The sequence below is a fragment of the Lycium barbarum genome, chromosome 8 (genome assembly GCF_019175385.1).
Source record: "Lycium barbarum isolate Lr01 chromosome 8, ASM1917538v2, whole genome shotgun sequence".
In the NCBI taxonomy this organism is placed as follows: domain Eukaryota; kingdom Viridiplantae; phylum Streptophyta; class Magnoliopsida; order Solanales; family Solanaceae; genus Lycium; species Lycium barbarum.
Genome location: NC_083344.1, coordinates 92,041,045 through 92,056,714, shown reverse-complemented (window position 1 = coordinate 92,056,714; position 15,670 = coordinate 92,041,045). Strand labels below are relative to the sequence as shown.

Sequence of the window (15,670 nt, the reverse complement as noted above, 5' to 3'; positions counted from 1 at the left end):
AAATCGAAATGAAAATATAAATATTAAAAGGTGAGAGTTGCAAGATTTTTATAAAAAATAAGAAGAGAATATTTTAGTCATATGATTGATTAGCTATATCGCCAGTTGAAAAATATTTATACTAAATTGATTTTAAAAAAGTTGTTACAACTTTATATCTAAAAAAAATAAAAAATAAAATATACTTTAAATAAAAATATAAAAAGACATTTCGAAAAAAATTAAGGCCTCATCATATAATTTCGCTTTAGGCCACCAACTTTGTTAAGCCGCCGTTGTCTAGGGTGAATGGTGGAAGAAAATTATAGTCTGCAATTGATATGATATAATTATAGTCTTTGTTTTTTTTTTTTTTGGTAGTATCTATTTGTATGGAAGCTCCTAACTTAAATTCTTATTACAGTATATTCGAAATAATAAGGAACATTAAAATAATAGTATCAATTTATCTACTCCACATCATGCTTTCATGTCAGCTATCTCCTGTAAAATTCTAAAACAAACTCTTTTATTCACAAATATATATATATACACACACATTAGGACGTCTCTTTCATAAAACCTTAGGCATGGGTGAGCCATCTCAAGGGGCAAAGTGAACCTTTGCTAGAATCTGAGCAAATTAGTTCTGAACTTGAAGAAATCCTATCAGACACAAGCTTGTCACTTATTCAACGGTTTGGACGGGCCTCTGTTATAGAGTTGAGAAATCTCTTCAGTCTAGCAGCTCCAGCTATCATTGTTTACTTGCTTAACAATGTTACTTCTATGTCTACACAGATTTTCTGTGGTCATCTTGGTAATCTTGAACTTGCTGCTGCTTCCCTTGGTAATAGTGGCATTCAACTTTTGGCCTACGGTGTCATGGTAATTATGTTCCCCCTCACCAACATTAATGCTTTATAAGTATTGGTTTGCAACTTGAACTTTATTACTTCTCCGTTGTCCCAATTTATGTAACACCTCTCTGGATTCGAGAGATAAATGAGATTTTCATTGACCCCAATTTTTGCTTATGCTTTTAAAGTAAAGATAATAGTAAAACAAGCGACCTAAATTATCATTTTTTCGTGAGTTTTACACCTCGACTATTAACTGTGTCATTTTCATACCTGAACTATCATTGCATTAAGACATACCTAGTTGAGTAGATGATGATAGTTCAGGTATGAAAAGAGAACAACTGATAGTTGGCCTATCAGCTTTGAGGTGTTTTTTTAATATATAGATGGTGATAATTCAGGTACGAAAAGAGAAAGTTGATAGTTGAGGTGTGAAACTCATGAAAAAGTGATAGTTCGGGTGTTTTTGACCTTTAACTCTTTTAAATATTTTGAATTGTTAATTATTGTGACTTATACATAGTACGTCTTATTTAGTTTCCAAATATATAAATTTATTTTTAAAAAAAAATTATATGTGCAAATTCACAATCAAAATTAAAAAATTTGACTCTTGAAATTTGAATTGTGCCATGTAGTTGGGACGGAGGGAATAGTGATTTTTTTCCCCCCACTTTTATACTTACAACAAACTACATGGGAGCAGCTAGGAATGGGAAGTGCAGTGGAGACATTATGTGGGCAAGCATATGGAGCACACAAATATGAAATGCTTGGAATATATCTCCAAAGATCAACTATCCTTCTTATGTTGACAGGATTACCCCTTATGGCAGCTTATTTATTTTCTAAGCCAATCTTGATTTTATTAGGACAATCCAAGAAAGTTGCATCTGCAGCAGCACTATTTGTCTATGGTTTAATTCCCCAAATATTTGCTTATGCTGCCAATTTCCCAATCCAAAAGTTCTTGCAGGCTCAAAGCATTGTTAATCCTAGTGCATATATAGCAGCCGCGACATTAGTTTTTCACCTCTTCTTAACATGGCTTGTGCTTTATGTATTTAATTGGGGATTGTTTGGTGGAGCTTTGGTTTTGAGTATTTCATGGTGGATTGTTGTGATTGCACAATTTGTGTATATTTTGTGGAGTGATCGATGTAAGAAAACATGGACTGGATTCAGCATGCAAGCATTTTTTGGATTGTGGGATTTCTTCAAATTGTCTCTTGCTTCAGCTGTGATGTTGTGTTTGGAGACTTGGTATTTTCAGATTTTAATTTTAATTGCCGGTTTGCTTCCAAATCCAGAAGTCGCATTGGACTCTCTAGCTGTTTGGTAAAACGTTACTTGCAAATTTAATATTTGTGTTCATATTTGATTGTTTCTAATTTCTTAAACTTGCTTGGTTTAATGATAAATAACTAATTTGTAATGCAGTACGACAATTTTAGGGTGGGTGTTCATGATATCTGTTGGCTTCAATGCAGCAGCAAGGTTAGTCATTAATTCCTGAGTGCTTGATATTACGTATTCTTCATTTTTATCATGATGATAAATGTGCTTGGAATTGTTTTTAGTGTTGTCAAAAGTTTAAACCACAACTCGTTATTAGGGGTGTCCATGATATAGTTCGATCTATTTTAATTTCTTAGAAATGATATATCATGCCAAATTTTTGATTAATTTTTTAAGATAACTAAAATTAGACTTTCTTGAACCATTTGGATGATCTTCATTGGCTTTACTAATCAGGATCTATTTTGTTTGACTAAACTTGATACAGTATTTAATTAATTACATTTTTCTCTTAAATTATAATTTACTACAACTTATAAAATTCATACTAAAAGGGTCTAGAAACTGATATTAGTGCCTTGATGAAATGAAGAATACTAGCTTTTGAACCATGTTGTGATTTGTTTTGTACATTATCCTTTGTTATGTTAATCAGTCATTGTTATTATATCATTTAAAATAGATTATAGTAACTTAAATTGATAAGTAAAAAAAGAATTGAGAAGATTTAATTGTTGATGTATCTCAGTAGAATTAATCAATTTCATTCGTCCTCGTCTAATTAAAAAAAGTTCCATGCAACTCGAAAAATATACTATATGAAGTCAAACTGAAAACTACTCCCTCCGTTTCATAATAAGTGGTATTTTAGGCTTTTCATTTTGTTTCAAAATAAGTGATGTTTTAGGATTTCAAGAAGAAATTGATCATGTTCTTCAAACTTACAGTTATTTATATTCAAGAATCATTAAATAGCTTTTTTTTTATAGGCATTAATTAGGGGTATGTTAGTAAAAACACTCATAATTTTCTAGGAGTAGGTAATTTCTTAAAAGGTGTGCATTAGCTAAAAACACCATTTATTATGGAACGGAGGGAGTAACTTTAATAGCATCCAATAAAATCAAAACAGTAATGACAATAATAAATTATCAGTAGAAATAAATTGTTGCTATCTCTTTGGTTTATGAGATAAGGTAAAGTCGAGAGAATACATACAGACTTCATTTGATGCGTCATCCATAGAATCCCACAATCTAAGGACGCCAATAGTCCACGAATACACGTGTATCTTAAAGAGGAATAAGGCAAGTTATTGCAGGACCAATAATAAGAATTTCAAGAATTACGTCATCGAAATATCGGACAAAGTCACAAAAAAACTGATCCTCCACCACTATGCAGGGAATCAGTGCACTCCAAAATAGAAATGCAAATGATTGATATTTGCATATATACATGTCTCAGCAATCATCAGCATGATATTTCACCATAAAGTTCTTGATGACATTAATTTGATTATATAAGAGTTTTAGTAGCTACTACTATATATCTTGATCGTAAAAACGTTCAACCTATTATATCATGTGAGGTATAATTTTTATTACCCCCTCCGTCTATATTTACTTGTCCTCTATATTAAAAATATATGTCCTTTTTTACTTATACAGTTTAGAAACTAAAAACAAAATTTAACACTTAGTTCCTCATTTACTCTTATTATTTTCTAATTTCTATAATCACTTACCAATGCATTTTCCAAAACATTGTATGCATTTCATTCTATTTTAGGCTTCTTAATAGGCGTGCCAAGTCAATACATGACAGGTAAAAATAGACGGAGAGAGTAGTAGGTTATTTAATACACTTCTATTATTACGAAGATTTATTTGTAATTACTTTGTAAATGCTCTATAAATATTTCTCGATAATACTGTTAGTGTATTTAACATAAACTCGTTTTAAAATGGCAGTGTGAGAGTGAGCAATGAGCTGGGAGCTGGACATCCAAAATCAGCAGCATTTTCGGTTGTTGTGGTGACATTAAGTAGTTTTGTCATTTCTGTATTCTTTGCCATTTTGGTGTTATTATTCAGACATGTGATGAGCTATGCCTTCACGGGTGGAGAAATCATTGCTGAAGCATCCTCAGATCTTGCTCCACTCTTGGCTGTATCTCTTGTACTCAATGGTATTCAACCCGTTTTATCTGGTAAGTTTTTCTTTTATTTAATTTCGTCTTGGGAAACCAATTATTTCAAATTTTCTAAGGCATAAATAGTTGAATGTTTTTTGAATTATACCGTATCAATCTCGATGTGCTCTGTGGGACTTGATGACAAATTCTAGATATGTTTTATTCACTCACGCATGTGACTTTGTTCACGTAATAACAAATGTTTTATTTAATGAGAAAGAGATGTAAAATCAGAACGAATTTCAGTCTGGTGAAACATGACAGGTTACAGAATTATTGTTTAAGGCAGATGACTGCTTGGTATTGTTCTTCAGAATATGATACCCCAAGCTAAGCGCAGATTCTTATGAACAGATCAGTTTTTAAAAAAATCTATACATTCTTTGCATATTTCCCGCCAAGGATTTATAATATTATTTTTAACTTTTATTAGTGGTTCATGAAAATTATTTTCTTGACTAAACCTTTTCTAATCCTTTTCTAATATTTTTTCTAACTTGATGTACTATACAATTTAGCAATTAGTAGTAACTTTTTCTAAACATAATTTTGAAAGTCAATATTTGCTTTTTCAACACGAATGATCTTCTCTTCCCTAATGATTTTATAGTGATCGAAGGGAAGTTCAATATAAGAATTAAGATGCATTTGACTTCTTTTGGTGTATGTTACCACATATTTTTAACTTATTGGATTATCGTAAAGGACGGATTTTTTCTTTAGTGAAGGATTGTCACTACCAGGCAAATTAAAGATTGGCATAAAATAATGTATGATTGTTAATTAAAAAGTACATCAAAATGTTTGAAGGGGTTGCTGTTGGGTGTGGATAGCAAGCGTTTGTGGCTTACGTTAACGTAGGATGTTACCACGTTGTTGGCATTCCATTGGGTGTTATTATCGGATTTAATTTCAAGCTTGAAGGCTGAAGCTAAGGTATTATTCCCTTTACCAGTTCTTTTCACAATTTTAATTTATGTTGTTAAGTTTAAAAAAGTTACTAAAATTGTTTTGTGAATTTAATTACAATCGCCAATACAACTAAAAAGGCAGAATCAAGTAAAACACTTCTTTACTTTCAAGTTTCAAAGATAATAAGCGTGAGGAATAAAATAAATAGAGACGGAGTCAAGGTTTGAAACTTTTGGGTTCGTGGTTCTAACCTTTTGTAAGTTAATGAGTTCTAAAATACTGTAATATTTTGTACATATTAAATATTTTTAAGATAAATATAGAGCTACGCAGATCGACCAAACTCGTAAGCTATAGTTTTGCTCCACTTCTAAATGTAAAGGAAATTATCTTTAATTGGAAATACATTTGTTTCTAATTATGCCGGATTCTGATGTTAATATTGTTTTGCTTAAATGTGAAGGGAATATGGTTGGGAATGTTAGGAGGAACAGCTATGCAGACTATCATCTTATTGTGGGTGACCTTTCGAACCGATTGGGAGAAAGAGGTACTTTTGCAAGAACTGAGTTTGCAAATTTAATTTTTTAGTTTCGAGACAGTGTTTGTTGAGCAGTTTTTTTTGAAATAAAAACATGAAGGAGGAAAAGGCTAACTATTTTGAAGATCTTCTAAAGATATCTTTCCAAATATTTCAATTTTTTTGAGTTCTTGAAATACTTGAAAACTGAATTTGGAGAATTTTGAAATAAAAAAGCTAACTTTTCTTGGGTTGCAAAAACGGGTGAAAACAGTCAATCAAACACGTATCTCCTCTTCATTTAAAAGTGAATTCCAGAAACTTTCTAAAACAGGGGCGGAATTATAGGGTGCAAGGGGTGTCAATCGAACCCCCTTCGTCGGAAAATTGCACTATATATATGAGATCAATTTTTTGATTCATTAATGTTGCATTCCCATAACATATTAGAGAACTCAGCCCAGCGGCTGCGGTGCCTATTATTGAGCGCATGGTTGTGGGTTCGATTCTCTATAACAACACTTTTTAACCTTTTTTTCATCCAGTTCCTTTTTCTTGAACCCTCTTATCAAATGTTCTGGCTCTGCTCCTGTTCTAAAACCTACATTCCCCAAAAACTTCTGCTTCTAATTTTTTGTCAGGGAATATAATTCGAATCTGGCCCTTGATCAACCGTGATAAGTTAATTTATGTGACACAATTTTTTTTAATTTCTCACAAAAGAATGATACATTTTTATATTTAGAATTAATTTAACTTTGAATTTATCATTTTATCCTTAATGAGATGATTTACCACACAAATATCTATAATTTCCTTTAGATCACAATTTTCAAACGTTTTTTTTTTTTAAATTATATGCCCAACCAAAGTACAATCAAAATAATTGAAGGGAGTATAGTATACGCATAATCAAATATGAAGAGTTTCAATAGTAATTTAAATTTCAATGATTTAATAGAAATTTAGTAGTTTGCTTGAATATATTATGATTCTTTTATAAAATACCAAGCCTCTTTTTAATTCTTTCTGATGAGGTGGAGAAATGGACGAATAGGGAACTTTATAAGATGGCGAGGAAAGAGGCGAAGTTGGCAGTTTCGATGGCAAAAACGGCAGCTTTTGAACGCCTTTATGCTGAACTAGAAGAGAAAGGAGGGGATCAGAAATTGTTCAGGCTAGCCAAGGGGAGGGAGAGAAAGGCACATGATGTGGATCAAGTGAAGTGCATCAAGGACGAGCATGGCAAAGTATTGGTAGAGGAGACTCTCATTAGACGGAGATGGCTGTCATACTTCTACAAACTCTTGAATGGAGAAGGGGACAGAGACATTGTGTTGGGAGATTTAGAACATACAAGAAGGCGTCACGATTTTAGGTATTGTAGGAGTATTAAGGTTGAGGAGGTTAAGGGTGTTGTTCGTAAGATGCGCAGGGGAAGAGCGACCGGACCTGACGATATTCCTGGGGAATTTTGGAAGAGTGCGGGCCCGGCAGGTTTGGAGTGGCTGACTAGGTTGTTTAATGTCATCTTTAAGACGACAATAATGCCCGAAGAATGGAGGTCGAGTGTAATGATCCCTCTATACAAGAACAAGGGAGATATCCAGAGTTGCAACAACTATAGAGGTATCAAGCTGTTAAGCCATACTATGAAAGTGTGGGAAAGGGTGGTGGAGATGAGGGTGAGGAGAGGCGTGTCTATTTCAGAGAACCAGTTCGGATTCATGCCGGGACGCTCAACTACAGAAGCCATCCATCTTGTGAGGAGACTGGTGGAGCAGTATAGGGAGAGGAAGAGGGACTAACACATGGTATTCATCGACCTAGAAAAGGCTTACGACAAAGTTCCAAGAGAGATCCTATGGAGATGCTTGGAGGCTAAAAGTGTACCTGTGGCGTACATTAGGGTGATCAAGGACATGTATGAGGGAGCCAAAACCAGGGTAAGGACAGTAGGAGGAGACTCAGAGCACTTTCCAATTGTGATGGGGTTGCATCAAGGATCAGCTCTTAGTCTATTTTTATTTGCCTTGGTGATGGATGGAATGACGCGGCAAATTCAAGGAGAGGTGCCATGGTGTATGCTTTTCGCGGATGACATAGTCCTGATCGACGAGACTCGTAGCGGAGTTAATGCTAAGCTGGAGGGTTGGAGACATACTCTGGAGTCTAAAGGGTTTAAGATGAGTAGGACCAAGACAGAATACTTAGAGTGCAAGTTCAGTGAAGCATCTCAGGAGGTTGGCTTGGAAGTGAGGCTTGGTACCCAGGCCATCCAGAAGAAAAATAGTTTCAAGTATCTTGGGTCTATTATGCAAGGCAACAGGGAGATTGACGATGATGTCACACATCGTATTGGGGCAGGGTGGATGAAATGGAGGCTTGCTTCCGGAGTGCTATATGACAAGAAGGTGCCACCACAACTTAAGGGCAAGTTCTACAAAGTGGTGGTTAGACCGACTATGTTGTATGGGGCGGAGTGTTGGCCAGTTAAGATCTCTCACGTTCAAAAGATGAAAGTTGCCGAGATGAGAATGTTGAGATGGATGTGTGGCCACACCGGGAGTGACGGGATTAGGAATAAGGATATTCGGGAAAAGATGGGAGTGGCCTCGGTGGAAGACAAGATGCGAGAAGCAAGATTGAGATGGTTTGGGCATGTGAAGAAGAGAGACACAGATGCCCCAGTGCAGAGGTGTGAGAGGTTGGCCATGGATGGTTTCAGACGAGGTAGGGGTTGGCCGAAGAAGTATTGAGGAAAGGTAATTAGACACGACATAGCGCAGTTACAGCTTATCGAGGACATGACCTTAGATAGGAGGGTTTGGAGGACCCAGATTAAGGTAGAAGGCTAGTAAATAGTCTCGTTATCCTTCCTTATTAGTAGTCGCATTGTCGCAGTATAATTTCTTGTGCTCTGATTTCTGCTATTTCCTGTGCTTTGATTATCTTATGTTATCTGTGTCGCTTGCGTTATTTCATTTCCATATCGCTTTGACTCTCTTAGCCTTATCTGACCTCTTTTTATGCTTTTTATTGAGCCAAGGGTCTTTCGAAAACAGTTGTCCTACCTTGGTAGGAGTAAGTTCTGCGTACACTCTACCATCCCCAAACCCCACGTTGTGGGATTTCACTGGGTTGTTGTTGTTGTTTGTAGTTTAAGTTTACATGTTCGAATGGAAGTGTGTTCCTATTATTGTGTACATGTTTCTTCTCCTCCTGCTCCTCCTTCTTCTACTACATATAATGATATACATATGATACAGAAATGATATACTGTGTATGTTTGCAGTATGATACATCCATAGGCAGTTTCAGGACTCGCCTCGGGGGCAGTGCACTGTACGCCCTGGGGCTCATGTGCGGGGCTTAGTTCTTGTGAGGTTTACGCCTTAAGCGCCCGACTGTACTCCCTAAACACGCCTAACATCCAACTCTCGAAGCTCGCCTAACATTTCTTATACAACTTATATTTTAAATTTCTTAATTAAAATCGTTGGCCTCATAATTCTTTAACAAATAAATGATACTTAATAGTTTTTCATCTACAGAAATAAGAAGATTGGGTGTAACTCAAATAACAAGTCGTAGTATTGCATATTAACTATTTGAGAATATTGTGAGGGTGAATATCACTTAATATTTCTTTTAAAAATACATAGCCGAATTGTATTTTCACTTGTCATTGCTCTTTTATCCTCTGTGTCAAAATTATCATATTTTATTATTTCGCTGTAATTTTATTTTATTCAAGAAGAAGTTATGTTTTAATTATAATACCAATAAAGTTTATTGATAATTTGCTTATAGGGAGGTAAAATGAATAATATGATGGTAATATTGTTCTAAGAAATTGTGATTTTTTCACTGTTTGAAAGTTAAGATGTTAGAGTTAATTTGCATTTCATAATAGCATTTATTTCACCGTATTGTTTATACTTGTAAAATTATGTTATATATAATTACAAGTTGTAAGTGGCGTATAATAGATTGTTTTGGTTAGTTTTTTTGTGAGGATCAAGCGCGCGCTTGATCCTCACAAAAAAACTAACAAAACAATCTATTATACGCCACTTATTCATTTATTTATAATTTTCTTTTATTTTTATGTAATTTTACCTGTTTAAGAATATTTATTGTAATTATATTATTTTATGAAATACTAAAAATTAAATACCCATGGGGCTTACGCCCAGTGCCTCGAGGTTTATGCCTCGCCGAGGAATATATAAAACGCCCCGCCCTATGCCCCCGCCTTTTAAAACACTGTGTCAATGTATGCCAGGCATATTTGACGGTTAGAGTAAGTATGCATTTATAAATGTATGACATCTGGAGTATGTATGTATGCATGATGCGAATTGTATAAGTTTTATACGTTTTGCATTAAAAATGTTACTATGGCTAAGGGTTATAGATCCCCCTGTACTATCTCGAAATAGTTGTAACCATCCTCCGTTTGCTTTTTCCATGATATGTGGCCGTTCCGTTGAAGTTTTTATCATATATGCCCCTCCCTTTAACAGCCCCTTCCCCCCGGACACATGGCATGATCTGAACGACCCAACCCTTTTTATTTTTTATTTAATTTTCACTTAGACTCAGCTAATTTATTTAACCCCACCTGCCCCATACCAAAATAAACCCAACTGAAAAGGCAGCAGACACACCCTTCTTCAAAGGAGCAAAAACATTGGAACAGATGCAGATAGAGCATCTTGATCCTTATTATTCATAGTTCTTGGTCACATTTTCATGAACATTTAACAGCTGCTAGTGATGACAATAAACAAAAAAAAAGGATATTTTTCTGTTACAAAATCATTAAATCGGGATGAAAAATAAGACCCATTAATGGAAATGTGAAGATGAAGGCCACAATTACTACTATATTCATTGTTGTTGTGATGATCCTAATTGATGCTGCTGGTGCCATTGATATTGAATCCATTATTATCAAAGTTGACTTTGCTGTCATTGCCATTTTGGAAAAATCTTTTTTCTCCAAAAGTGTTCTTGTTATTGTGCGTCCTAACTCTAAGAAACCCTAACCCCAATTTCATGGGTTTATTTTGGTATGGGGCGGGTCGGGCTAAATTAATTAGCTGGGTCTCAGTGAAAATTAAATAAAACATCGGAAAAGGGCCTAAAATACCCTCGAACTATTGAAAATGGTGCAAAAATACTCTCCATCCACCTTTTAGCCTCCAAATACCCTTACCATCCACCTATTGGGTCTAAAATACCCTTATTGCTAACAGAAGCTTTTTATTAAACACGTGACAATATTTTATTGGTTGGCTTATAAAATTAATTAAACTAATTAACTTTTGCAATATTGACCGGATTCCCCAAGTCCCCCCCCCCCCCAACCCCCGACCCGACCCGCCCCCTTTCCATTTAATAGAAAACAAAACCCTTCAATCCATTTCATAGAAAACGAATTGGACGCCACCTTCTTCTCTGTCTTTTTATTAGGGTTTTTAGAATTTTTCAATTTTCTTGTTAGTTTCTACAGACGTTTGGTGTTTTGATGAGTCGTGAAATTACGCGATATTCGACGCTAATTCCTTAAGCTTTTGTGACTCCTTAAGCACTTTTGTTGTTACTTTTTGTGTTTCTATGTTGTTTTGTAGGAAAAGATGCCCGAAGAGCATAAAAGAGCAAAATGGATCAAAATGGACCAAAATGGAACAAAATAGAGCAAAACAAGCCAAGTAGCTGAAATGAGTGATCGGAAGATACCAAGTGAAAAGAAAGTCAAAAAAGAGGTCAAACTGGACATTTTTGCAAAACTGTCAAAACTGGACAGTTTTGCAAAAACGGGACAGATTTGCAAAACTGTCAAAAAGTGGACAGTTTTGCAAAAACGGGCAGAATTGCAAAAACAGAAATATGGGGGCAGATTTTGACATTTTTTGGACTTGGAAAAATTGGGGGGAGCTACAAAAGAGAGGCTAGGGCAAAACATTTTCTATCTTTGGTCATTTTGCAAGTTTTGGAGGCTAGGGTTTCACCTACACAATTGGAAGAGAAGATTGGAGCACTTTAATGAGATAATTCTTAAACCTTTCTTCAATTCCTTGTTTTGTATTGAATATTTTAGTGTGTAGTATTTCATTTCTAGACTTGAATCTCGTTTATGAAAGTATTCTTGATTAAAGTTTGGTTTGAAACTCTTGTTATGCTTATGTATTGAATGATTCTTATTGCTATTGAAGTGTGTCTTTGTTGATTTAATTAATCTCGTTCTTGAATGTTTCCAAAGGGATTAGCTAACCCTAGGACTCACCCATTTACTTAGATTGAGCTTGGAAAAGGAAATCTAGGTTGGGAAAGATTAATTAACAAGAATTTGGGTCATTAAACTCATCTAATAACTTGAGCTCGGAAGAGGATAGTTACTTGAGGTTAAATTGATTGTGCCTAATATCACACTCTAAGGCTTGGAAAAGCTTAGAGTGAAATTCATTGATTTGGTTGGAAGACTTTCAATGAGATTTTAGATATCATTATCTATTGACATAAACCCATTCTTAGTTGTAAAATCGTGAAATACATTGGATCGTTACTTGAGTGTAATTTCCTTTGTATCCAAACTTGTGGCCATTGATCATTTTACTTGCTTTCTAGGTTAGTTTACATTTCCGCATTAGTCATAATTTTCTCAAAAACCCAAAATATTATCCATCGTTTGGCTTTAGCGTAGTTGGTGAAAGTTCCTTACTTTCTTAATCGCCTAGCATATTGTTCCCTGTGGGATCGACCCCGACTCATAGTTGGGTAAATATATTGCATACGACCGTGTACACTTTCTCTTTGAGGAGTGTATTTGGACGTTATCAAAAATGGCGCCGTTGCCGGGGAACAATTTGGCGTATTTAGGTTAGTTTGGGATTTAAGCTTGCTTGCTTTGGTCAAAATTCGTAAATATTAGTGTAGTTGTTTTCTTTGCTTGATTTTATTTTTATATAAAAAAAAAAAAAAAAAAACTGACCAGTTTTGCAGAATTGCAAAACTGTCCAGTTCTGAAAAACTGTCCAGTTTTTGCTTCTGCAGAAACTGTCCAGTTCTGAAAAACTGACCAGTTTTGCAGAATTGCAAAACTGTCCAGTTTTTTATTTTTGCAGAAACTGTCCAGTTCTAAAAAAAAAAAAAAAAAAAAAAACAATGGCATCATATAATGAAAATTGGTCGGATGGTAGTTATGCATACTTTGATGACCCTTGTCTTTATTGTGGAGGACCACACTCATGGCAAAATTGTTTGAATTCTCCCGGGGGCGGATTGTGCGCACAATCCCAAACCTATGAGTGGAGTATATGTGATAGGTGTGGTGGTCAAAATGGTCATTGGGATAATTGTGATTATTTGTCCTTCCCTTCCCCGAACCCCCACTATGACTATTCTAGTTTTGATTTTGATGATAATAGGGATATGGAAATGGAAGAAGCCTCAAATGCTCAAAATGAGAAGATAATGCTCATGTTGGAGACCATCCTTGAAAAAGTTGAAAAACAGGACTTAGCGGTTAAGGACTTGAGGCAACCACTTGATGACTTGAGGCAAGCAATTAATTGCAATGACAAAGTTATTCACATCTTGGAGAATCAAATGAAATCATTGGTTCATACTCATAATGCTCAACAACTTGAGGGTGTTGAAAGTAGGCAAGAAAGTGGCCAAAACATGAATGTCTCCAAGGGTGGATTTTTACAAGCTTTGAATGACTCTCACAATGAAGAAAATCTTGACAAAATGGAAATTTTGAGCCAAGATTGGCTAATGAATCAAGCTCAACAACTTGAAGCCTATGGAAATCACCGTGAAGGCATTTCATGGATGATGGAAGAATTTCTAAAAGTACATGTTGAGCAAAGTCAAGAATTGGAGCTACTTGAAATTGATATCCGGAAATTGGAGGCCGAATTGAATGCAAAGATTGAAGCATGTAATGCTCAATATCAAAGGGCCATGGATTATAATTTTGAGTTGGTTTCCAATGTAGAAGAGGTCAAGATTGATTTTGATGAGCTAATGGCGAATTGCCAACCTACCAACCCAAAAATAGTGAATGATGCCGAAGTTGAAGAAATGATACTAGAGTTGCATAAAAGAGTTCATAAAATGGTTTTTGAAGACTCTAGTTCATTTTTGGGTGAGGATGTCAAAATTCATGCAAATTTGGAATTTGAGCGCGTTGGACCTCATTCCAACCATTTTTCAACATTATGCTTGGTTAGTGAAATGGAAGTTGAACTAACCGAGCCTATGGAGAATTTTGGAGATGAAGATCAAAGCGTTTTCATTTTGAAGTTTGCTATGCCAAGAAACAAAATGACATGCCTCACTTACGGGCCAAGAAGTGCAAAATGCGACACTCGAGAGTTGGCCTCCTCGTTTTTCTGCCACCGCCCCATGAGCGTCATCATGATCTTGATTCAAAGTTGGGGCGCAAATTCATATCTTCCAAATGGAAGGAAAAGTGGTAAAGGTAACCGTCGTGCCGCGACGTTAAATCAAGCGCTTGGTGGGAGGTAACCCATCGTTTTAAAAGTTTTTAATCGTTTTTGAAATTTTATTTTTTAGAATAGTTTAGTTTATGGTTTTTGACTAATCTGCAAAGTTTCAGAACTTTTGGAGTTATTTTGAGCATATCGGATACCCGGACAGCCCCCAAAACCAGTAAAAGCTGCAAAAAAATATTTTCTGGTGTCACAACATGCGATTCGCATGTCATACATGCGAATCGCATGTTGCGTCGCATGTGGTGACAGACACTAAAAAAAAAAAAAAAAAAAAAAAAAAAAAAAAAAAAAAAAAAACTTTTTTTTTCTCTGGTGACATCACATGCGACTCGCATGTCATACATGCGAATCGCATGTGGGGTCGCATGTCATGCCAGTAAAAAAAAAAAAAAAAAATTTTTTTTTTTTTTTCTTCCTTTTCTATTTTTATGTTTTGTTTCGATTATGTGCAGCGAGGACACTGCAATGTTTATAGTTGGGGGTGGCACGTAGTAGCGCATTATATTTTGAAACTTGCTCAAAATTTTTAAAAATTTTGTTCTTTTGACATGTTGTGGATTAGTCACTCTTATTATTTTATCTTCTTTCATTAGTCTTGTAAGTTTAGGCGTAGGTTCTCCTTTGAGGAAAAATGTGAAAACTCTTGGCTTGTTTGGTACTAATAGAGTTAGTCTCTTGCATGTGAAATTGAAATGTGAATACCTCTCCAAATTGTTGTGAAAGTTAAAAAGCAAGGTGCATAGGAAAGAATGATCTTTGTGACAACTTTTTGGCTCATTTTGTGACTCTCTACCTACTAGTGTATTGACTTTGGATTATGAGATACTGAACTAGTTGTTCTTGCTTGGGAAGTGAAATTGATCCACCTTGAATAGTTCATATGCCATGTGTGTGAGTGTTTGTTGAATAAATCTTGTGTTTACTTTTATCATCTAGAACTTGCCCGGTTAGTCGTTCAATGCTAATTTTGATTATGTTGGTTGGAGAGATGACCTTGGGCTATCTTTGTGAAAAAAAAAAAAAAAACCTCTTTAGCCTTTCTAGCCTACCATTGCATAAATAATATCACTAGTAACCCCATTTGAGCTTATGACCTTTTCTTTGATTGCCACATTACAAGCCTTTACCATGTTTGATGAAAAGTCTCTCTTTTGAACGTTTCCCTCCTTGAACATGAAATTGTGAATTTGAGGCCAAAAGCCTAAGTTGGGGGTGTTAGTGTTGCTTGAGAGTGGTGAAGGTTGGTGTTGTGAAAAAGTCAAAAGAAAGGAAGAAAAATTGAAAAATACAAAAAGGTTGCAAACTTTTTTGTGCAAAAAAAATGCATCTTTGTAAAAAAAAAAAAAAAAAAAAAAAAAAAAAAAATTTG

At 35.1% G+C, this 15,670-nt stretch overlaps 1 protein-coding gene across 4 annotated transcripts; it reads left to right on the top strand.

Moving 5' to 3' along the window:
• The first annotated feature begins 541 nt into the window (after positions 1–541).
• LOC132606302 (protein DETOXIFICATION 40-like) lies at positions 542–11,936 on the top strand. 4 transcript variants are annotated; one of them, XR_009569686.1, is made up of 7 exons: positions 551–867; positions 1,549–2,180; positions 2,283–2,339; positions 4,115–4,353; positions 5,149–5,274; positions 5,714–5,800; positions 11,410–11,444. XR_009569686.1 is itself a non-coding variant. In XM_060319745.1 (6 exons), exons 2-6 carry the CDS (start codon positions 1,555–1,557, stop codon positions 6,914–6,916), a joined length of 1,098 nt encoding a protein of 365 aa, XP_060175728.1. In that variant the 5' UTR covers positions 542–867; positions 1,481–1,554; the 3' UTR covers positions 6,917–6,962. The 4 variants fall into 4 exon arrangements, 3 of the variants coding, with proteins under 3 accessions (XP_060175728.1, XP_060175725.1, XP_060175726.1); XM_060319745.1 differs by lacking the exons at positions 5,149–5,274; positions 11,410–11,444 and adding an exon at positions 6,828–6,962 and having other exon boundaries at positions 542–867; positions 1,481–2,180; XM_060319742.1 differs by lacking the exon at positions 5,149–5,274 and having other exon boundaries at positions 549–867; positions 11,410–11,936.
• Positions 11,937–15,670: the final 3,734 nt, after the last annotated feature.